Source organism: Bacillus rossius, chromosome 11 (assembly GCF_032445375.1).
Source record: "Bacillus rossius redtenbacheri isolate Brsri chromosome 11, Brsri_v3, whole genome shotgun sequence".
Taxonomy (NCBI): domain Eukaryota; kingdom Metazoa; phylum Arthropoda; class Insecta; order Phasmatodea; family Bacillidae; genus Bacillus; species Bacillus rossius.
In genome coordinates this window covers 56,412,429-56,437,966 of record NC_086338.1, presented here as the reverse complement: position 1 = coordinate 56,437,966, position 25,538 = coordinate 56,412,429, and the positions used below count along the sequence as shown (strand labels likewise).

Below are 25,538 nucleotides of genomic sequence, written 5' to 3'. Positions count from 1 at the left end.
AGTTAGTTAATCATTCTAAACTTTGGAATGGGAGTGATATCACACCAGGAGGTGTAAGAGTGAAGAGAAAAACTAAAAATCGCGTAGGTAAAAAAACTAAAAAAAAAAAAAAACTGTTTAATCGGGAATGCAACTACAACAACCAGGAAGAGACGTGAATGAGTAACAGCGAGTGGCAGATTATTCCGACCTTACGGCCGGTGTTCTCGCATTCCCCTCCCACATGTGCGCCCTAAACGGGTAGGGTGGGAGTAACATCCCAGTTCTCTGATAAACATTCCAGAGATTTTAATATACAGAATGGGAGGGATTGCGTTCAGTATGGTAAAATGTTTCAGTTCTGCCATTTCTGTCGTAAGATGTGCCTTTTTTTTTTCCTCCAAAAAATAATTATTTAAAGTTGAAATCCATTATTCATTAGCACCACGTTGATACTTAAGGGAAAACTAAGTTAGTTACGGCTCTCGATCTTAGTTTTTCTGTTTTTAAGTTTAACTACGATTTTGTCGCATGCCTAATTAATTTAAATAATTTGGTGTTCTTTTTTTATAGTCTTGCTATTCAATTAAATGCACTTTCAATGCAACGTGCTTTGATTTGGAGGGTATCAGAGCTTCGGCACAGGCCAGCGGCCTAGGAACAGCGAGAGGTAGATATAGTCCGACCTTGCGGCCGGCATATTCTCAACGAACGTTCCCCTCCCAATGTGCGCCCTTGAAGGGTAGTGTGGGAGTATCTTCCTGTACTGTTTTAAGACATTCCAGAGCTTTTATAAACCTTTGTTTTGTAGTGGTATTTCTATAATACCACTTTGAAAAAATTTTACTATTCGCAATGTTTCAGTGGTATTGCCGAAATACCTCGCGTAAGCCTTGTGTTGCTATCTGGCGATCCTAACAAGAACAAGCAACATTGGCTGCTTTAATTTTTCCTTCCGCCACGTCTGCTAAAAGTTACACAATAGATTCCAATTTATTTTTAATATATTTCTGTGTGCCTCAAAGGGTTAAACTACGGAACTGTTAGGGATCACTCCCTGTTGTTTGATCGGGAGGGTATTGGAGCTTCGGAGACGACCAGCGGCTGGGACCACCAACCCAGCATAGTCACCTCCTCAGCCGACCAGACAGTTGGCAGTGTGCTGTGCCCTCGGCACTGCTGGCGCCTACATCTCGCTGGAGGCCTAGTACCGGAGCTGTGTAGTCGCTCGCCCTCGGAGCGAGAGGGCGGCGAGCGTGGAGGAGGAAGTAGGGGAGGGAAGGAGGAGCTCACCTGACGCAGCGGGGGAAGTGGAGGGGCGCGATGACGCCCCGCCGCCCCACCTTGGCGCACGCCGTCAGGTACTGCTTGTACACCTCGCCCTGCTCCAGGCGGGAGCCCGTGTGGGGCTCGTAGGCCGACCGCAGCCACGCCAGCGCAAACTGCTCGTTCTCCAGCACAAACTGGTGCTGCTGCTGCTGCTGTTGCTGCTGCTGCTGCTGCTGCTGCTGCTGCTGCTGCTGGTGGTGGTGGTGGAAGTACTGCTGCGTCACCGCCTGGTGGCCGTGGCCCGCCCCCATCGCCACCGGGGTCGCCACCGCCGGCTGCGGCGCGCCTATCACCATCTCTACAGCACCACACACACACACACACATCTCAGCTCAGCTCTCCGGAACACACTCACTCTCCGACGAGCCAAAGAACAAACTACCCTGTTTTATCGCATAATCCTCGCACCGATATTTTAGGGCGTCACAATTTGGATAAAAAAAACCTCTCGTGTAAACGTCACATGATGTTTTTGGTCCCGCTATTAGATTCCGAGAGCTTTGTGTAGGTATAAAAATATGTATTTTAAAGTAGAAATCTAATGTTTATTCGGACAATACCATATACTTATTTAATTAACGGAAATACGAAGTCGTCTATGACGTGTAAATTTTCTTTTTAGAGACGTGTTCGTCTGCCTCGCCGCGGTGTACCGCTCATAAAAAAATGTAGCCAGCGCTAGTTGGCATCATTCATGTTGCTTTTCAGTATAGAGCGCGCACACGCAGTCGAATATCGATCAACTCGCCGAATGCATGCAACGCGCGCGCTCTCTGTCCAGCGCCGAGTTAACTGCATTTGACGGCCCGCACTCTTTCGTGATAAGTGTGCACTACGACGATAGTTATGCGTTAGTTCGGGCTCGCATTCGCGTCACAGATTATGTTTTTCTATTTAAAGTAGAAGAAAGGTTTTTGTTGCATGACTTATTAATTTAAATTTTTTGGCGTGCTTTGTTTAATCTACTATTTAAATAAACGTACTTTCCGTAAATTTTTTTTTTATGAATAACTTTATCTAACAAATTTTTTTTCTGATAAAAGTCGCACGCTTACTTACCAAACTTGATTTTAGTATAAAATGTGTGACAATTATGCGATAAAACACGGTATTCGTATTTGATTCGACCTCGAATACTAACACTAACTACATTTGCTCTTTTTTGAAGAAAAGGAATGGTAATCCAGAGTTAATTTTCCATGTTTTCAAGTCGTTCTCCAAGAGGACATTGAGATACTACAAGTAGTTTAGCAGTAGTTCTCCATTTTAACAAGTTGTTAGGTTAGGTACATTAAAAATAATGTCAAATTCTGAGAAAATTTGTTAAGATGTTGGAATAACTATGATAACAATACAAAATACATATTTAAAAGGTAGCTAATTTAAAATCACCAGTCTAGATAACCATTCAAATAATTTTACAGTATTTTTGATGCAGCTAACCTAACCCTAACCAACCATTCAAACATTTGTAATGAAGCAAACCTAACCTAACCACACCAGTTGTTGAAAAGGTAAACTACCTCTAGAATAGACACTTTCTTTTACAATTTACTATCCAGGGACTCATTTAAAACAAAAACAAAATTGTTCAAAATTACTTAAGCTTAGATCGATTTTCAAGGACTACTACCAACTAAAGAATTATCAAGCGTGGACTCGACTCAAAGGTATCATTTACTGGAACTGAACTCGGCTAGGCTTGAGTCGACCCAAAAAATTTACAAACTCGTCTATCTAGTTAAAACTGAAAACTGCTGAAAAATGTATTACTTCGTTGATGCACCAGGTTGTGTTAGTTCCGCCAGAACTCTGGTATCCTTCTACGTTAAGTTTCTCAATTTATTTGTATTGTATCATGTGATTTTGTTAGTCTTATTAAGGTTTTCGACTCATTTCGGTATATAAGGATGTATTTCTTTTTCTATTAGTATCGTTGTAGATTATTTCGGTTATTTTACATTAATATGTACAGTTAGGTAACCTTTCGACACATTTCAGTTCTTTCCTTTTGATTTATTTCGTTACAATTAAAGCACTTAATCATTGAAATTTGTTTTTATTAAAGTACACTTTTTTCATTAATAATGGGTAGGGGCAGGCACTTTTCGCGAAAATATCTGATCACTTATTAGACTGGAACAAGGTATAACCACACATGCGGTTTCTTTACTTGCGATTGGCGGCCGTCTGCGAGAGAAGTCGTCACCTTGTTTGACCGAGCGACTCAGGACGCGTGTTTGCTTCCGCACTGAATCACTGTGATCGGGTGTCGTTACGATCGACGTGTACCTGGGGAGAAACTCGACCCGATCACGAAAACACAAGACGGTGTGCTACAGTGTTTTCAAGTTTCATCCAGTCTCGAAATATTTTCGCGAAATTTGCATGCCCCTAATAATGGGTTCTTCTGATGCTTTTTCATGTAATTTTACTTCATTATATTTATTCAATTTATTCATTTTTATTAAAGTACACTTTTTTTTAGTTAATAATGGTTTTTTTTTATGCTTTCTCATGTAATTTTACTTCATTATATTTATTCAATTTATTCATTTTTATTAAAGTACACTTTTTTTTAGTTAATAATGGGTTCTTTTGATGCTTTTTCATGTAAGTTCACTTCATTTCATTTATTCAATCTATTCGATGGGAAGCTCCGTCAGTGAAGGGGGCTGGACACTCACTGTGGGGCGTGGGCTGGCGCTGGGGCGTGACGGGCGCGCTGGGCCGCAGCTGGGCCGTCGTGGGCAGGACCGCCGGGGGCGGAGGCCCCCCGGTCATCGCGGCGGCCGTGGTGGTCGTCCCAGTGCCCACCGACTGCACCCCGGACACCGTCTCCACCACCCGCATGAGGATGCAGGCCTGCGGGCCGTAGCTCTGCGCCTACACACCACCGTCACAATACAGTCGCGTCCTCCCATATCAGGGTGTTTACTAATAAACGCAAAGTTATGTGTTTTTTCTTCTTAAATTGCATTACATTAAATTCAGCCCCATCACCAACTGACATGGAGTTCAACATGAAACTGGGATGTGAAATAAACAGCTGTGTTTCAGGTCGCATAAGAATGGCTACATCAACAAACACAACTTTTGAAATCTACATGTCACCATCACATTAAACAAGTGAACATTTTAAATAAGGCTTACTAGGAAAACAGTGTGGTGAGATGAGAACGGAACATTCGTGGAACGAACGGGTGGCGGAGAAACGAGCATACACCTATCGAGTACCCACCAACTCACGGCCGAGTCCGCCAAGTTTTCCGCTAGCGAAAACTCCGGCCGAGACCTGATCGCTCAACTACAGCGAGTACAGACACTCCAGGGTGTACATCAGCAGCATGATGTCGTGCTCCAGAGAGACCTGATCGATCACTCACCTCGACCGTGATGAGGGAGACGAGCGTGTCGATGGCCCCGTGGACCCGGGCGATGCAGTTGCAGGCACGCTCGCCCAGCGACAACAGCGAGTACAGACACTCCAGGGTGTACATCAGCAGCGTGATGTCGTGCTCCAGAGAGACCTGATCGCTCACTCACCTCGACCGTGATGAGGGAGACGAGCGTGTCGATGGCCCCATGGACCCGGGCGATGCAGTTGCAGGCACGCTCGCCCAGCGACGACAGCGAGTACAGACACTCCAGGGTGTACATCAGCAGCATGATGTCGTGCTCCAGAGAGACCTGATCGATCACTCACCTCGACCGTGATGAGGGAGACGAGCGTGTCGATGGCCCCGTGGACCCGGGCGATGCAGTTGCAGGCACGCTCGCCCAGCGACAACAGCGAGTACAGACACTCCAGGGTGTACATCAGCAGCGTGATGTCGTGCTCCAGAGAGACCTGATCGCTCACTCACCTCGACCGTGATGAGGGAGACGAGCGTGTCGATGGCCCCATGGACCCGGGCGATGCAGTTGCAGGCACGCTCGCCCAGCGACGACAGCGAGTACAGACACTCCAGGGTGTACATCAGCAGCGTGATGTCGTGCTCCAGAGAGACCTGATCGATCACTCACCTCGACCGTGATGAGGGAGACGAGCGTGTCGATGGCCCCGTGGACCCGGGCGATGCAGTTGCAGGCATGCTCGCCCAGCGACGACAGCGAGTACAGACACTCCAGGGTGTACATCAGCAGCGTGATGTCGTGCTCCAGAGAGACCTGATCGATCACTCACCTCGACCGTGATGAGGGAGACCAGCGTGTCGATGGCTCCGTGGACCCGGGCGATGCAGTTGCAGGCACGCTCGCCCAGCGACGACAGCGAGTACAGACACTCCAGGGTGTACATCAGCAGCGTGATGTCGTGCTCCAGAGAGACCTGATCGATCACTCACCTCGACCGTGATGAGGGAGACCAGCGTGTCGATGGCCCCGTGGACCCGGGCGATGCAGTTGCAGGCATGCTCGCCCAGCGACGACAGCGAGTACAGACACTCCAGGGTGTACATCAGCAGCGTGATGTCGTGCTCCAGAGAGACCTGATCGATCACTCACCTCGACCGTGATGAGGGAGACGAGCGTGTCGATGGCCCCATGGACCCGGGCGATGCAGTTGCAGGCACGCTCGCCCAGCGACGACAGCGAGTACAGACACTCCAGGGTGTACATCAGCAGCGTGATGTCGTGCTCCAGAGAGACCTGATCGATCACTCACCTCGACCGTGATGAGGGAGACCAGCGTGTCGATGGCTCCGTGGACCCGGGCGATGCAGTTGCAGGCACGCTCGCCCAGCGACGACAGCGAGTACAGACACTCCAGGGTGTACATCAGCAGCGTGATGTCGTGCTCCAGTGGGACCTGATCGCTCACTCACCTCGACCGTGATGAGGGAGACGAGCGTGTCGATGGCCCCGTGGACCCGGGCGATGCAGTTGCAGGCACGCTCGCCCAGCGACGACAGCGAGTACAGACACTCCAGGGTGTATATCAGCAGCATGATGTCGTGCAGCGTCAGGAACTGGCACACCTGGTCGTAAACCTGCGGCCACGGACCAACATGGCAGATGCTGACACACATAGTCCCTGCTACTGCCCAGTAGCAGCTAGGAGCGTTGGACAGGAGTCGACTAGCATCAAACACCATTCAAGCATGTACACGAAAAATGAAAACTTGTAACCAAACCCAGAAACGAAACTTAATTAAACATCAATTGCAGAGGTGCAAGCCCCTGCCCTCCTGAAGTATAAAACATTTATGTGTATAATTACAATGGTTTATGCTCATATTTAATGCTGGGTTAGGTTTTTTTGGTAACATAGAGATAACACTGTTTATCAGTTTTATAGATATTCATGTGCAGCAATGTGTTGTTTGATCATACTTTACTTAAGATTTAATTTGGTAATGGTGCTGAAAGCGGTATTTATTTAATTTTTGCTTGGTTATTTGAGTATTCATATTGCAAAGTATCTTGTTAATTAATATAATGTTAACGATTGGTTAGATCACATGGCTGCTTTTCTCCTGGGGTGATATAAAAATGCAGCAACGACAGTCATGGTTGCAGTTGGATGATGGTTTGAAAACTTAGTAAATAACGTAGTGAAGAAGTACCTAAATTTCATATTTGAGGTTTTGAAACCCTTTTGGAAATTTTAATAAGAATTCATTGACCACAAACATTGGCCAAAGACGACAAGGCAAACATGAGTCATTTCATCGTTGACTGAGTACGGAGTCCTTCGGTTTTACAATGCGTCATAAGAGACCTCGGGTATAAATTATCACTAACAAACAATCTTTAGTGAATAGTACATTAAAATGTGTACCGAGTCACGTTACAACTATATACGAAATATTTTAGCATATGTCACTCTTTACAAATATTGATTCTGACAGTTCTATAAGCAAATAGAAGCACATTTTTGAGATGGAAGAAAACGAATCAGTCTAAATCATGGCTATTAATTTGGCAGCCTGCAGGCTAAATGTGGCCTGCCAAACCTGAAAGACTGGCCCACTGATTATACACAATTTAAATAATAAGGTTTTTATTTGTTTGAATACCATGGGGAGCCTGTGCTCTGACGTAAGAATGAATGCTGGTTCAAACATCTTCAAAGGCACGTCAAGTTGCAGTAACGTCTTCTTTTTAACTTTACATCAGGGAAACTATGGTAACTCTCACAATGACACGGTTTGTAGCATTTATTTTATTTATTATACATACTTTCTCAAGCTTACCAACAGTCACTACATATCTCACCTGAAAGTTTTGCATTTTGCGAGGGCGGTATAATTTTTTTTAAAATCTAAATTTCTAGACTAACAAACAAAGTGAATGGCCACGGTCTACGGCACACAGTGAAGTATTGCAGTCCAAGAGCTGCATGAGCATGAAGTCGTTCAGGTACTGTATGTTACAGTAGCAGCAGTCGACGGTGAGGAGTGCAGTGTTGCAGTCCGGGAGCTGCACGAGCATGAAGTCTCTCAGGCACTGCATGTAACGACGGCGAGGAGCGAGGGACCCACCTTCTGGTCGACGCAGCGCAGCATGACGTCCTCGTTCTCCTCGCGCTGGCTCAGCTTGTTGAGCACCTCCAGGCACGACAGCACCTCGAAGCGGTCGGGCGATGCCACGCCCAGCGACAGGGACGCCACCAGCCAGCCGCCGTAGCGGTCGGAGGCGGGGTCCTCCACCCGCACCTCGTGGGCCACGTTGCCCAGCGCGTCAAGCCCCGCCTGGCGCAGCGGGCCCCAGCGCGACCGCGCGCACAGCAACGCGAAGCGCAGGAACGCCCCGCTCCGCCCCAGCGTCGCCGCGTTCTCCTCCGAGAAGCTCAGGTTGCGCAGGATGGAGGCCACCTGCATCACGCGCTGGCCCGCGCCGTCCTGCGTGCCCAGCGTCCGCCACAGGCAGAACAGCTCGCGGTCCCCGGGGAGCAGCGTCAGCCGCGGCCTCTTGCCCGGGCCCGGCCGCTCCTGCAGGAGCCCGTCCTCCCCCTCCTCGTAGTCCGCCCCCGCCGCCTCGCACTTGCAGCCGCCCGTCGCCGCCGACATCTCCCGCTCCAGCCTCTCCGCCTCCTCTGTCCTCTGGCCGCCGCACGCCGCCTCGCCCTTTCCTTCGTCTCCACCGCCGGACGCCACCTCCGGCGATGCTGCCTCCCTCGCTCCCTCCCGCGTCGCACCGGGACCCCCCGCCAGCTCCGATGGCTCCCCGCTGACACTCCCCACGCCACTCGACTTGTCCGACCCCGTGGCAGCGTCCGTCCCGCACACCTTGCCGCAAGCCTTGGTCCCCTCCGCCGAGCCGCTGGCGCCTGCGAGCGCTTCTTCCTTGCTGTCGGGCTTCCCCGGCAACACGATCTTCCCCAGGACCTCGTCCGCGGCGTCCTTCTTCGAGCTGCCGTCCGCCCAGTAGACGGGGAACTTCTCCCCCGCTTTCTCGGCCCCGCCCTTCGCGCCGTCGTCGTCGTCGTCCACCGAGGAACCGTCTTTCTTCTTCTTCTTGTTGCTGAACTTACTCTCGTCCATCAAGTCGCTCAAACCTGGATCGTCAATCACATCCGTCCAGAAAGTCCTGAGAGAGTGTTGCCTCACTTTGCAGTAGATGTCTTCAAAATATTCTCGCATTCCCGCTGGAAAAAAAAAAAAAATCTTACCTTAACATGCATTGACCGAGAAATTGATGGTATAAAATGTTTATTTTACCTTCTGTGACATTGGGTTCAAATTGGGTCCAATTATTTTTAGTGTTTTAAAATATTCTGATTGTATGCTTGCTGTGAAATTATTTTTGAAAGGAAAAATCTTTGAACATGACTACCATATGTATGATTGGAGATAACGAATTACTTCAAAATTTATTTAGTTTCTAAATTATATTTTAAAAACCACCCAAAAGATTTAAAACACATTACAAAGCAATCTACAGTAAAACCTTATTAGTAAAAATCCCGTTAATACAAAAATTCTCATTGATGTAATGTTTTTTCTCAGTCCCTGCAAATTACATAGACGTGATTATGCTAATTAATTTGTTTAATACAAAGGGATGTTTAATAATTAAAACAAAAGGGTTTTTGTGTCAATGGTACATAATCACATGCAGTAAAAGATGGTTAATACATGTGTACTATAATAATTTAAAAAATCAATGTAAATTATCAACTAAAATAATACTGATACCATTGTTTGTTTCAGTGTAGGTTGGATAAACAAGCTTATGATTGCATATTCTTCCCAAATGATGGTATGTCTTTTTATAGGTAGTTTTTTAAACATTTACTTAATTATTGTCTTAAATCCTTTTAAAAAGTATAGTACAAGTACAAAATATTTTTTTAGCCGCAGGTATAGTCATCCTAAAATTATATATTACAATTTCAAAAAAAGTACATTTGGTGTTTTATAAAATTGTATGGAAGTTTTCTTGGAAAATATTCTATTTTTGGAATGTTCAGGTATGTACTAAATGATTAAAATATTTTTAACTTTATTTGAATTTGATTTACATAAAATTTTCAGCTTAAATGTACAGTATTAACAAGAATACAGGTTGAGAATTTTATTAATAAAAACCTCTCACAAAAATATTAATCTGCCTGGGATAGTGTACCAAGAAAATTCCAAACTTAAAAGCAAAATTGAGTAAATATACTTCACCTTTCATAACACAGCAATAATTTCATTTCTTACTCTGATTCACGAAGTGTCTTGGGTCTCCTTTATTTAATATAATGCAGTCAAATCAATTACTGTACACAAGTATTTTTACTCCATCAAAAAATGGAATGGGGGGGATGGGGGGGGAGGAGGAGGAGAAATGTAAACAGAATATTTGGTTGCGGGATAACCAACATGCTCAGAAAACAAAAAGTGACTGAATTAGGGTGTTTCAACAATTTCAACTGCTTTCAAATATGAAAAATTCAGTACCTATATTAAGCACAAGTTTTCATATTTTGGTATCTAAATAGAACTCACCCTATGCACATGTATTTATTATGTTGGTATATGCTTGTTTATGCTTCTCTTCAAAATATTTTCCTTCCTAAATGCAACGTTGACCTAAATTGTATGGTAGACATAGCAGCACGTCAAAATAGGTTCTGCGAGAATGAGTGGGTGAAAATGATTCTAATGTAAACAAAGAATTTTTTTATAATTTTTTTTTATATCCAGTGGAGGGACAAACGTAAGAGCCGGCTTGCGATTAAGGTTGGCTTCTATTTAGGCAAATACAGTGCATGTGCATTTTTTATATATTTATTGTAGTTAATTTGGACCCCATAAAATTTATACCTGAATAATTTTTGGTTAACATGTTATTTATGATAAACACTGCCTTACTGACCATTAAACACGTCAATTGTTTTTAAAGCAACACGTATTTAGACTGGAATTTTCAGTCTTAATATGGAAAAAGCCTTCAGGATATTTATGACAGTTATTGATTTGGTTTTATGGACTTTTTAGATTACCTCAAAAAATTTTAAATGAAGACTGAAAAATTTCATTCAAGAAAATTTGTGTCTGAAACTAAAATCTCAAGGAAAAAACCAGAGCGACTTGATAGTCAGGGGATGTCATGTGTCATTCAAGAAAGGGGCACAAATGTGAAGGAGGCCATAGACATTCAGATTACCACTAAAGCAATAATGCTATGAAAAATGAAGACTGAAAAATCACATTCACAAAAAATTATGTCTGAAACTAAAACCTCGAAGAAAAAAAAGGGGGAGGAGGGGGGTTAGTCTGTAAATTCGGTTCACGGACAATTAGTTTACGTGATAACGTTATAAGAAAACATTGATGAAAAATTGCATACTTTTTTAATTTTCAAATATTACTTACAGTTTTTGCAAAATTTAATTTAAATAATTTGTTTAAAATATAATCACGAATTAGTTAAAAAAAAGCCCCGCCTTAACCTGTTTGATATTATAGAAGACTTTCTCGCACGGTGGTTGGCCCGGTTCTCGCACGCTACGGGGCTCGGGCGGAAGGTGACAATTTTTCGTGCGTGCAGCCTTCGTTCATCGATTTATAAGTAGGGGCATGTATTCTTCGCGAAAAAAAATCTTAACGGCCTTCAGACTGCAATAAGGTACACCCACACCAACTGTTTCTCCCTTTTGATTGGTAGCCGTCTGCAAGAGAAGCCATTGCCATATTCGACAGAGCCAATAAGGACGCGCTTGCTCCCGCGCTGAATTGGCTGTGACCGGTGTGCTGACAGTAGAGACATACCTGAAAGAAACCTCGACCAATCACGAAACACAGACGGTACTGCAGTGTTTTAACTCCCAGCTATTCTCGGAATCTTTCCTCGCGAAAATTGCACGCCCCTATTTACGAGACGTTATCGCGTGGGAGAACCGGAGCGACTGGGACAGCGGGGACTCACGGTAGCTGTAGATCCCGGCGTGCGCCAGCAGGAAGTCCACCAGGCGCGGGTACTTGTCCAGCCGCAGCGAGTGCCGGCCCTCGTTGGACAGCAGCGTGCACACGTTGATGGCAAAGTCCTGCTCGTTGGGGAGGGGGGAGATCAGCGACAAGGCCAGCCGGTCGTAGTCCGTGGCCTTGTACAGGTCCGCAGACAGCCCGTTGTACGAGCGGAGGTTCTCTGCAACAACGGCCAGACCCGTCGGTCACCCGGCCCTCGCCCCCTGGACCCAGGACCCTCGCCCCCCACACAATTATACAGTCATAGGCTACATTATAATTGCAGGGTTACTTCTCACCTACACTCTTTCTTTTTAGAATGTTATTTAACCTAAAAATACAGGGTAAAATATCGTTACTATTTTTATAAGTCCAAACTAAGATTTACTTAAATTATTTCACTTTAAAATAACCACAGCGAGTATGTATATTTATTTCACACACTAAGATGAAAATAAACAGGCCCGGGCCCTGAAACCAGGATTGAAGATAACCCCCCCCCCCCCCTCCCCCCACCACAATTTTACAGTCATAGGCTACATTATAATTGCGGGGTTATTTCTTACCTACACTCTAGGGCTGGACCCAGGGGTTCACCCAGCCCCCCCCCCCCCCCCACTGTTGGGGCCATGTATACCTGGCCCTTGGCAAACAAGATGAGAATATCATCACGTCCCCTTTTGACAACTATCTCTGTCTACCTACAAATGAGCTTTTGTGCTATTATTGTTTTGTTTAATACAGCATAAGACTCAGCTTTGGCTACTATGTGAAGCCAACACTTGTAAACTGGTGTGATTATCATGATAGTTCTAGTCCCCCGCGTGAAATAAGTTTATTTCCTCGTGGCAATTAGATAACTAGAGCCTGTTAGTAAACAAGATAGAAAATAAAAGGTCTGGGAAATATGATTTATGCCTTGACATGCCAAAAATTTGGATAAATAGTTCAAAATTAGAATTACAGCAAAAATATGGAAAAATCCAAGATGGCAGGGCCTAATCCTTTAAATAAAAAGTTTTATGACATAGGTTTCCAAATAGTTTCTCATCAGTCTGTCGACAATGGCACTGAAGTTAGTCAATAATTTAAAAGGTTCCCACACTCTTACTTCAGACAAATTCTCTTGAGCTTACCTTCTTCCCAACATTTTCCTCCCGTCTCATATATCTCATATCTGGCAAGATGACAGATCTATTACGATACACACGGTTATCAACACACATTTCAACAAACATACATAACGTGCAGAATTTACTATAAAATAATTTCCTGCACAATTTAAACCTACTGTAACCAACATTGCTAGTAAGAAAAAGAAAAATTTGTTTGATAAAACTTTGAAGTGATACATTATTGATTGTGATAAGCCAAATGATTATAGATATTTTTGATCGAGCTTCAAATCAACACATGGATATTTATATTCCTTAACCTAGTTAAAGTTAGAAAAAATCAAATACATATTATTAATGGTACATCAAAATGTAGTTAAAATACACGCTGGTTTTAAGACAGTATGATACTGCAGAGTATTAAAAATTTCTTCCCCCCCCCACCAACAAATATGATTCTTTTTCAGACTGCGACATTTCCATGTTCCATAACTTCCTTGTTTCCGGGAACTCTAATTTACTACAGCATCAATATCACTTCCCAAAGCTATCACCATATCTCCTGATTTACCAGTAGAAGAATTTGCAAAACCTCTGTAATTTCCAAAAAATCTACAAATATAACATAACCACTCTCTCCCTAAGATCCCCAAATAAAGAAAATGGCTTGAGTTTACTCAAAGATAAATATTATAAGTGATTATGATTAACAGTGGAAAAGGAAAGTTACCTAAGTATGCTTATCATAAGCACTGCTCACTGAAGTTGAAATTCATATTTGCAGCTCACTTCTTCCTTATTTCTGCTGTCATTCAGTTTCACTGTTTCCGTTACAAAAAAAAATGACACACTGTAATTCCGTAACTGGGTGTCTAAATCATTAATAATTAAAGACCATTTGTAACACTTGGTATTCCTGTAATATACTTATGACAGTAATTTCTATCAACAACTGCACTAAACTCAATTTAAATACAGCCTTCTTATTACTGTCCCAACTGACCACTTATTGGAGCATCTAGTTTAATATTTAGCACATTCTTGACTGAATGATAACAATAAGTAAGAATTCAACTGGACTACAACATACGTACAAGCATTGATGCGATCCGGATTCTAAATCCCAACGTAACGTTTCACCTCATCTGAATACTTTTGACAGCTTAGTGATTTTATTTTGTCAAATAACTTGAAACAGTTACAGCATTTTTTTTTACAATGGGATTTATAGTGACTTTATAGTTTTTCAAAAAACCCTTCCCCATTTCTCCTCCTCATTGGTCTGATTTTGCCCATCAACTAACCTCAACCAAGATTTCCCATTTCTATATTTGAAAAGATTTTTATTAACTTGCTTTATGTGTGTTTGTCCGTTCGGTAACTATTTCGCAAACAATTTTAAACAACTTCCCAACGGGCTAGAGACTTGAAACTTTGAACATAGCTCAGAACTGAACGACAGTGCAACATTAACTCATTTTCGTTTCAGTCTGTTTGTTTGTTTATTTGTAACAAATTTGTTTCGTTCAAGAAAAATCCCGGATTCGCGAGATTAGGCTAAGAGCAAAACGTTGCAGTGTTGTGGGATGCCCACATAGTGCATACAGAGCTAGGTGAAATTACCACCACACAGTCATGTACTAAGTTCCAGCCAACTTCCTATTCTTCTCCTCGGCTAACCCGTCGGCGCTTAGCAAAGCTCAAGGCGACTAGCGAACTAACAGGTAAAAAACTAACTATAAACATGGGGTGCACGCAATAGACAATTGATGCACGAATAGTTCACTAACAATTGTACTGCCCTGCAAATTATATGAACTGTTGTGTGAGTTTTCTCAACAACAGCTGCTTCCTATATTCCTTACTATTAACGATCTCATGCACCCTACTTCTTTGTTTGAAATCTCACAAATTAATTCATAGGTGTTAAAAATCAACAATCGCAAATTTTTAGGACAATCTGTATGGGGTTATAATCTTTACAGGGCTAGGTGAAATTATTTTATACTGTTTTATCAGTCTTAATTTTTTTTAAATATTTTTATTTAATTTTTAAGCATAAGTCTAAAAGTAATTTGTGCAAAACTATGACTTATTATGGCCATAAAAAGTGAGAAATACCCACAAACCACACAAATACAGGTTCAAACATTCAAGTTGAAGATGGTTTTGGAGTCTAGGGAGCATGTAACCAAAATCTAGGTAGATATTTCCAGGAAGTCACATCATTGTAATGACTGCAATAAGTCTTTCATGTAAATCTACCTACACTGTAGAATGGAACTAAAATAATCATATAAATCTAAATATATATAACTCAAATGTGACTGACTGACTGACATAGTGATCTATCAACGCACAGCCCAAACCACTGGACGGATCGGGATGAAATTTGGCATGCAGGTAAATGTTATTACGTAGGCATCCGCTAAGAAAGGATTTTGATTAATTCTACCCCCAAGGGGATAAAATACCACTCATTGACTCACTCATCACGAGATCTCTAAAACTATACACCCGATTGACTTGAAATTTAGCATAGTTACTCATTTTGTGATGTAGACGCTCACTAAGAACGGATTCTGCGGAAATCCGATCCCAAGGGCAGTTTCGGGGGCGTAATATATCAAAATTTCCAGTTTTTGGTAGGAAATCACCATGGAAACGGCTGTTGCTTTGTTGATGCTTCATTTGTCTCTATGGCAACAACTATTTCATTGATAGTGCAGTCCTCATCACCGTTGAAATTTTTGCGGGTACTTTAAATATCAAAAATTGCCCTTAAGTATATATATTTTACAGACTTAAAACTTCACAGTAATGTACCTTATGTTACGCAGGATGACATTTTCCAAAAATTAGATCCCATGGGTGGTTAAAACCAGGCAACAGTGGGTACTTTGTCTGCATGAGAACAGGATTTTGCATTGTTCATGCCTTCTGCGTCTCCATGGCAATGGGCATCGCGCGGCAGTGGCGTACCCATAAGGAGGGGCATGTATAATGAGCGGCGCAAGAGTGATCTGCCTGTAGACTGCCGTAGTGAAGTACGGGTACATCAGTTGTACGTTGCGTGCACGAGTCGGGAAACCATCGGTGCTATTCATTTTCTTCCGGTACATTATACAGCATTGTAATAAATTTTCACTGAATTTTGTTTTATTTACCATTACTGTAAATGGGAGATGTGGCTTAATTTTTTTCCATTAGTATAGCCGTGCGAAGCCGGGTCGGGCAGCTAGTTACATATATTTGTAAATTTATACATTTACATCACAGTAATACTGGGTTTGGATTTATACCTACGCATTTATGCTGTGTGTTGTCTCAGTACCTACATTAATAAGCATAACAAAACAAAATAAAGTCGTCAAATTATTGATATTCTACTATACTTCCATATCTAAAAAAAAAGTTTGTAAAAAACATCACCGAAAAATGCAAAAAATCTTTGTATTTGTGACAATAAATATCCATTATTGTTTCAAGTGTGTGTGAGTGAGAGAGAGAGAGAGAGAGAGAGAGAGAGAGAGAGAGAGAGAGAGAGAGAGAGAGAGAGAGAGAGAGAGTGTGTGTGTGTGTGTGTGAGAGATCGGTGTGATCAGTGTGTGTGTGTGTGTGTGTGTGTATAAAACCATAGCAATGAATTGTAGAATTACAAAATTATTATTTTTCCTGCAGTATTACCAGTAAATTTACATAGATTATAAGATTATTATATCATAATTTTTAGCAAAATGTGTTTTGAATATTAGCACTTTTGTGTTATTTTATACATTTGTTATAAATTTGATATTTATAATGTCAATTTGTAATTTGTTTTTATAATATGCAAACTAATTATTTGTTGTAAATAAATTGTAAAATATTTGTATAGACATGTCCAATACGGTGATGTGCAAATTAAATATACTATATTTACTGGACAAAATGAAATGAAATGAAATTAGTTGGCAAACGGTTTCCAGAAGAATCTTTTGCAATGGCACTAAAGAAGGGTTCCCCCGGATGTAGCATGGCTCCTGCAAATGCGAGCTCGGACACCAGTGTCGCCAACATAAGAAGAGTTGGCGGCGGGCGAGGACGCAGTGCGTGCGGCGGACCCCCCCCCCCCCCCCCGCCCACTCCAACCCAAGAGGTCAGCGACCCCGCCGCGGTGACGTCACGAGGCAGGTGTCGCCGTGAGGTAGGTCGCGGCCCGCCCACGTAACGACAATCCACGCCGAGGAGGGAATGTTCGCTGCGACGACGGGACCGCCGCGTTGACAATGGCGCCAAATATATATCATTATCATAAATACCACAAGAAACTGTTATTAAGGCCCCCGCCCGCCCGGGCGCACACACCGTGTGCAGACCTTCAAGAGAAACTACGCGATTTGATAACGACTCGAGACATCCGAGCGGGGTCTGCTTACGAAAAGCATTCAAAAGTTCGCTGAGGGCCGAAAAGTACTTTTGATTTCGGATTAAGTTTTTAAACTGTATTTTTTGAAGAGTTAAAATGGCTAAAACGCATGTTTTCTGAGTAATTTTTAAGCGTAAAACAACCGGTACAGAGTCTTGAAAGCACTTGCATTACACCTTTATCTTCATTTCTCCGCACTATAATGTTACGGTCACCTATTCCCCTCGTGCGATCGGAATTTTCGTAACGCTCGAAAATTGAAGGCCTCCTCAGGAAAGAAGTTTCATTTTTTAAAAAAAAATGCCTATCACTAAAACCAGGACACTTTTTGAATTTTGGTATATTTTTATTTAGAACCATAATTCACTGGCCTACCAGCTTTTCTCGGCTTGACGCTAAGTTACGTGACCACACACACATAAATCCTATTCTTTATAGGCGTTAATTTTTAACTTTTATCCTCTTGATATAAACCCCGAGGGTTATGCAAGAAGAAATTTTCTTTTCCTAAATTTTTCGATTCTGTATAACATTATTAGCCACTACTTTCTCTTTTAATTCTTTTATTTTGGTTTAAGGGCATAATTTCATTATATATATTATTTATAATGTAAAATATATACATATAATATACACACAGACAGCACAACAGGCAGCTAGGAGTGGTAGCAGCCCTGTCCTGCAGGTTCAGGATGTGATCAATACGAGACACGGATCGCCATAACGCATCCAGCGCCGACCCCGACACGAAATAGCGCTGCAAAAGGCTTCAGTGGCCACCTCATCAATAATTCATCGAAATTTCATCCCACTACGTTCGTTAGCAAATTTTTTTTTGTTATAACAACAAACCATCTCTCTCTCTCTCTCTCTCTCTCTCTCTCTCTCTCTCTCTCTCCCCCCCCCCCCCCCCCCAACAATACAATCTTGTTTTCAATACGCGGGCACACGGGAGAGAAAATTTCTGTCGTAAAGTTGCTGGAAAAGGGTGGTTAATTTTCTAAAACAATTCTACAAACTTATGGACGAATTGTTTCGTTACTATCATATAATTTTGTCGTTCATTAGTAAGTATCATAACAAATAAAGTAAAGAATTTAGAGGTGGTTTGCATTTGAAATATATATTTAAAAAATACAGGTAGTTTCACAAAAGCAACTGAACATTGCGAAACTCCCATACGAATGTAAAGGTAATCATTATTAATTTTTTCACGTTGAGGACTTTCAACTCTGAAATATTTAGTTTTTGTGATTGTACAGTTTGTTTGTATATATGTATATATTGGTATTAATTGCATGAATGTAAAGCTCAATTGTGTCTGTAGAGATAGTTCATAGTATATAACATAATACAAGTGAGTGAATTTTAACTATGATGTGAACTACGGTGACAAATGTGAATAGGACTTGAAATAGACAGATTGATTTAATTGATCTAATGTTCAACAAGCTCTGCTAATTAATACTTATTTTAATTGTTTAACATTATATCCATTATTAGAAATTTGTAATATAACTTTCATGCTAGCTAATGTATACATTGTACATATATTAGAAATAGTGTATGTAATCATAACCCACATGTATTTCATAAATTTTGTAACCATGTTGACAAGCCCTATATTCAGAGAGCCACTAATCATCAACTGAGTCTATTGGGTGCTAAGAAAATTAATAAATAAATAAATTCACTTGTTCTATATCCCGGAGTCCTTACCTCCATATGGGATCTACAGAATAAAAAATGAATAAATAAATAAATAAATAAATAAATAAAACTGCGCTCGTCAATGCGCGGTGACATGTGGCAGATTGTTGTACTTCACGAACCTTCGGCAATGTTCCTGCTTCACTTCCGAAGCCACAAAAAAATTATGGAATAGTTCCATTTTGAATTGGGCCGGCTGGCAGCCCGGCGGGAAACGACTAAAAGTCGCCCCCGAAACAACCAGTGCCACCCGAACCAATGCGGACAGCAATGTCCAAGCCCCCAACCCCCCCGCATGGTAGACTCTTTTCTACTCTGTCCAACTCTTCTTCCAGATCCATCCTTCTGTCTCCCGTAACCAACCTGCTTGATGTTAATGCACGAAATTTTTGCATCCCGCGTGTCAGAGCCCAGGGTTTTCCTTGTGTCTATGCAGGTTTTACCTGGGCTCAACTTATCTAGTTTAAGAGGCCGTGTCAGTAAATTTTTATTTCCAATATTCTGGTCTAGAAGTTCTCTCTTTTAACAGTGAGATTTAGTGGCTTATTCAACCGAAGTAACTGTAACCGCAGCGCGTGATAAAGCTACTATACCGCCAGATTACTCGACGAAAAATGTATCTGGTTCCTCGACAATCTGAGAGGATGACAATCTGACCGGCGGCTCACTAGGAAATTGCGGATGCAGGGATTCAGAATCAAGAAATCTCACATTTACAACTGTAGTAGGAGTCGTATCTAAAAATTTTAATACTTTAAATGTATCGGAATACAATTAATCTTCAAACATGTGGTAATTATTCTTTATCTGGATGTAATATTCCGTGAAAAATAATGTTAGTTGGCATTAAAAAGTATACGAAATTCATAGTGTAACGTTTTAAAAGGATAATAACATAAATTATTATGCTTAGATATTGCATATGCATTACACACAATCTAAATACAATCTCACTTAAGTCAGACTACCTAATTTTTTTACAATGCACCATCATACAGTTTAACAGAGGTAGGAGAACCTCTTATCGATGTTGTTTCAAATAATCTAAATTTACAAATATTACTATTTATCTTATTATGATATGTATCTTTATGAATAAGAATTTACAAAAAAAAATGAATTGATTACATTACACTTTAACATTACAAAAGACTAAAACACTAACAAAACTTAGTTTTATATATTGCTGTAGCATATTAGAAGACTAAATAACTCACTAGACTAACATTAAGAGGGCTGTATCACAAATTTACTTTACAGAGGAGAAAATATCTTTTAAAGATATTTCATTACCTCATTGATTACATAATACTGCCGTTGATGTGATCGTAGATATAAAGTATTGAAAAATTAGATTTCATTATGTTTATGTAAATATTTAGAAAACGTTATTGCTTATAGATGCTCATTATTTAAATAATAAAGAATCTTTTACTTTTATGTACTGGACAAACAAAATACTTATAAGTTAATAAGCTTAGTTGAATAACATCTTCAATTTGTATTGATTTAAATGTACAAATTGAAAATCATGTACCTACAATGAATGCAACTGATTGAATTCAATAAATATTTGATCTTGTGAAACGGCCATAATGGTGATGTAGATAATTATAGATACTCACATGCATTTTGAGAGTCTGTATAAAGCCTATTACAATTCTATAAGTATACATTAAAATGCTTTTAAAATAGACATGTGTAATATAATTAAAACTTGTTTAAATAAGATCATAACAAAAAAAATAAATGAAAATCCTTCAACAGTAAGTTATGTTTTATAAGATTTTAACAAAACACACATGCCGTAAGAGAATATTAATCATGCCACATAATTCAACACAAAATATTCATTCCAATAGGCGCTACGTAAAAATAACTTCTATTTTTATGCTGATAACTTTGCATTGTTTTATATATATCATTATTTCTAACTTTCAATATTCTCCACACATTAACTGAAATTAAGTATTTTCAGAGCCTTAGCAAATGTTGGTCTGTGCCACATACAGTTCGTACGATATCTCTACGTGAAACATACAGTTCATTATTAGTAATTTCAATTATATTTCCATGAACATAATGAAATTAGTATAGGGCCTAGGTTGTTCACTGTTGAGTACTTCTGAAGTATTTTCATTGTGAGTTAACAAACATACCAAATGCCATTCTTCCAGTAAAGTTACAAAGAAGACAACAAGATAATATATGTATAATATATATAATATGTATAATATATATAATATGTATGTAGTACCATATTTTAAACCCCTATTAAATGAATAATAACTCAATCTCTTTTCTGGACTATTAAGTAATAGTTTTTGATTACTGTTATTTGTAACTTAAATAAAATGACAGCTAACAAATTAGTAAAATATATAATTACGTGCGATATAGTGTGACAGTTTTACTTGGACGGCAAACGAATATAATAAAATTTCTATGACAATGTTAACTTTACTCATTATTATGGAAAGAAACAAAATGGGCAGATAAGCATATTCTACGCTGACATTTAAAAATGCTCAATTCAAAATGAACATTTCTTCCCGATGACAAACAAAAAAGTTGTATGGTCGCGAATAATACATTCGTATGGCGTCACATCAGCGGAATATTCCCTTGGCATAAATGTGTGAAGTCTGTGACACAAAAACAAATGAACGAACAGCTTTTTTTTATCGGATGTGCAATCGGAGACCCTTGGGGTGGTTGAAGAGTGTCAGGTCGGTCGCCAGACCAGATAGTAAAAGCTCAGAGGCTTAAGATAGAAAAGGCCTATCTCCAAATTATTAAGTATAAATGTTGTCATGAAATAGTTAAAGACTTGATTACAACCAGGTTTTTGAACCCATCATTATCATGAAGACACTGATCGGAAGTTAATATACAATACATTTCAATGGCCTTTTCAGTTTTTGCTAAATAATTATAAATATAAGCAAAATTTCACTGTATCTGGACAAATCAAAATATTGATTATATTTTTTTCATCGCAGAAATAATATATGATATGATAACTAAATTTGAAAAACGCGGTTATGTTAAACGTATTGTATACTTTCAGTAGGCAAAATTTCTGGCCCCTACCTCTTATAGACTTTGAGAAAAGCTGCCTTTTAAAATAACATTGATTTAGATAGGAGCGCAAATTTGTGACACGGCCTCTTAAGTCTAGTATAGTCAGTGAGGGGAGTTAGTCATTGCGCCAATCCCCCTCCTAGCTCATGGTTCATAACCTGCATGATTAGAGCGTATGGGCTTCGGCCTGAGACGCACTTAGTCTCCCTCCCTAACCCGGACCCCTCCCCCCCCCCCCCCCAAATAAGGGCATGACAAACTTAACATACCTAAGCTTCATAATTGCACATTTTCTCCTGATATGAATTCACAAACTATTTCTCATCGAGCACACGGCAATTCTACTTCCTCCCCTGCAGTGAGCGTATTTTAAAATGATTATCTCTCAACATTAACCGCAGTGCCGATGTAGGGACAGCGACAAAGATTATTCTCAAAAAACGACAAAACTGAGAAGACTATTTCACGTTTTATTGAAGTCTTTGCGAAACGTTACACAATGTATTTTTCAACTGCAATTTTAAGATGACATTAAATAATTTAACTCACACTAATTTCTTACTTGCACTGAAGAATAATTACGTAGCACCCACTAATATTTTGCCAACATTTATCTTACCAAATATAAAGTGGCGACACCACAATTCTTCTGCAGTGTCCACACTAAGTGGCTGTGACAGCAAAATTTGTGCCGTTACCACAAAGAATTTAATAAGGCGCATACTTGCAAAATATATTGTGGGTTCCAGAAAAAGTTCTCATCCTCCCCAAGTTGGGCAATATTAATTTAACTATATATCTATTTCGCTGTTAAATCAGAAACACGTCTGCATTTTGAAAACAAAAGAAGGGGGTTGTCTTTAAAGTCGGTTTACGGACGATAATTTTACGTGATAACGTCATAAGAAAAACATTGATAAAAAATTGCATACTTTTTTTTTAATTTTCAAATATTATTTACAGTTTTTTTGCAAAATTTAATTTAAATTAGTCGTTTAAATATAATCACGAACGATTAGTTAAAAAAAAAGTCCGCCTAAACCTGTTTGATATTATAAGAAGATTTTCTCGCACGCTGGTTGACCGGTTCTCGCACGCTCGGGGCTCGGGCGGAACGTGACAAATTTTCGTGCGTGCAGCTGGCGTTCATCGATTTATAAAACGTTATCACGTCAAAAAAAAATATATTGCCGTGTCTCAAGATACGTCTGAACTAAGTACACGGTCATGTGGTCACAGAAGCGGAAGTGACCCGCGGGCTTCGGGCTATGCTAGATGGGGAAGCCTACGATTCACTCGTCCTTCTGGACATACCCGAATGGGAAGCCTTCATTTCACAGACGAGAGAGCCACAACCAAAGTTCCCCGAAGTTCATGCCCGCTTTTTTTACCGTACAACAGGTGTATTTATTTGGGATGTAGCTTACTCATACGTCATACGCCGTTCTACCTCATTGTATAAACCGGTGTGGCATTAAATTTTGCTGTCGATTAGGATAGGTTAGCTACATTATAAATACTTTAAAACATTGTGGATGGTTGGTTATATTCGGTAAGTATTGCTACATTAAAAATACTGTAAAATCATTTTATGGTTGCTTAGCAAATAACTTTTTAATATATAGCTTTCCAGGGCTAGGAAACCGTTTACATTTTTTCACAGTATCTGCAATGTAGCCATCCTAACCAAATCAACCGTCCACAATGTTTCAAAGTATTTATAATGTAGCTAACCTAACCTTAATTGACCATTAGTTATCATGAGTTGTCCAAAATAAACATTCACGGACACACGGCAAAACGAAAAAATATGGCGGCGTACAAATAAATAATACCGTTGCCTTGTTTATGGTCTTTCCTTTCATCAACACCGACATGTTTATTTACAATGAACAAAAAAAAAAAAACCGAAGATGCACGATCGGTCGTTTGGCTCTCTCGTCTGTGAAAAGACGGCTTCCTCTCGTCTGTGAAAAGAAAGGCTAACCCACACATCACGAAGTTGCACGAACGTGAGTACTCGGGGTATGTCCAGAAGGCCGTGTGAATCGCAGGGATGACGGCCGCGGGGGAAAGCACGCCGCGCGCCGCCACTTTCGGCGCAGGGTTATTGATTGCGCGGGCACGCATGCGCCCCGCGCGACCCCGGCCGAGGCGCGCGCCACAAGCCGCGGCTATCGACCGCTATCGACCGCGTCGCTGCGCGCGGTTCCCGGCCGCCTCGCCGCCTGCGGAGCTTGAAGCCTTCCTTGCACAGACGAGAGAGAGCCGAACGCCCGATCGTGCATCTTCGGGTTTTTTTTTTTTTTTGACGCGACCACGTCTAATAAATCGATGAACGCCGGCTGCACGCACGAAAAAGTGTCCCGTTGCGCACATTGTTCCGTTACGCTGTGTCCCGTTACGCTCATTGATCAGTTACGCTGTGTCCCGTTACGCTCATTGTTCCGTTACGCTGTCGGCGAGTGCAGTAATAATAGGTTATGTTACAATTGACTAAAAAATTAAGGTGATTCATACAACTGATGATAGATATTTGATTACAGTTTATTTATATGAAAACTTGTTCATAATTATATTTAAACTTTATAGCTAAACACCAGTTTTTTTAAATTAATTACAAGTCATCTACACGTGAACTGTTTCGTCGACTGTTTATTAAGTGAAGTGAAAAGTTAACGTGGTTTTTCATTGCTCATTACAACAACAATTTCGGCAATAAAGATTAATTATTCTTGCATTTTAGAAATCTGATTAGTAGTATAATTTCAAGTATTTATTCTTTTATTATTAAAATAAAAATGATTAAATTTTATTCATGAAAGTATGCAATCATTTCATCAATGTTTTGTTCTGACGTCACGTTAAACTATCGTCCGTAAACCGACTTCACAGACAACCAATTTTTTTTTGTTCATTGTATATAAATATGGCGGTGTTGATAAAATGATACTAATGGTCAATTAGGTTAGGTTAGCTACATTATAAATACTATAAAACATTGTGGACGGTTGATTTGGTTAGGATAGCTACATTAAAGATACGGGGGAAAAAAGCATGAACTTCGGGTTTTGGCTCTCTCGTCTGTGAAAAAAAAAAAAAGGCTTCCCGCGTCGTAGACGTGTCTCAGAGCGCAGTGTCTGTCCTCGTTTCTTCTTTCCAAGCAGCGCAAATTTCTCAGACAAAACTTATATAGTAATAATTTTTTTTTTAAACGTACTTAAATATTTTTAAAAAGGAATGACAATTTCGGTTAATACGTTTCCAAGTTTATTTCATCAAAAGCATTATTACCTACAAGGGGACGTAACGAGACGCCACCTTGGTTTTAACAGTTATTTTAACTATTTTTTGGCTCTTTAAGTAGCTTGGCTCTGGGTTGCAGCCGTGTCCTCGGGCAGATAATTCACCAACGGTTCTGTCGCCATCATCAGGGAGCAGGTACTTCAGACAATGGCCGCGAAAGCCTGCGAACATTATTAATTTTTGGCTCTGTCTGACCGTAAGACATAA

The 25,538-nt window shown here is 40.7% G+C and overlaps 1 protein-coding gene across 1 annotated transcript in view; it reads right to left on the bottom strand.

Moving 5' to 3' along the window:
* The window catches only part of LOC134537066 (AT-rich interactive domain-containing protein 2), a 152,452-nt gene that overhangs the window by 35,336 nt on the left and 91,578 nt on the right, over positions 1-25,538 (bottom strand). Inside the window, exons 5-9 of the mRNA XM_063377296.1 lie at positions 11,671-11,889; positions 7,794-8,899; positions 6,135-6,299; positions 3,996-4,194; positions 1,273-1,606 (exon numbers count right to left, since the gene is read on the bottom strand). Of these exons, the coding sequence (XP_063233366.1) occupies positions 1,273-1,606; positions 3,996-4,194; positions 6,135-6,299; positions 7,794-8,899; positions 11,671-11,889 (2,023 nt within the window). The remainder of the gene's footprint in view (positions 1-1,272; positions 1,607-3,995; positions 4,195-6,134; positions 6,300-7,793; positions 8,900-11,670; positions 11,890-25,538) is intronic.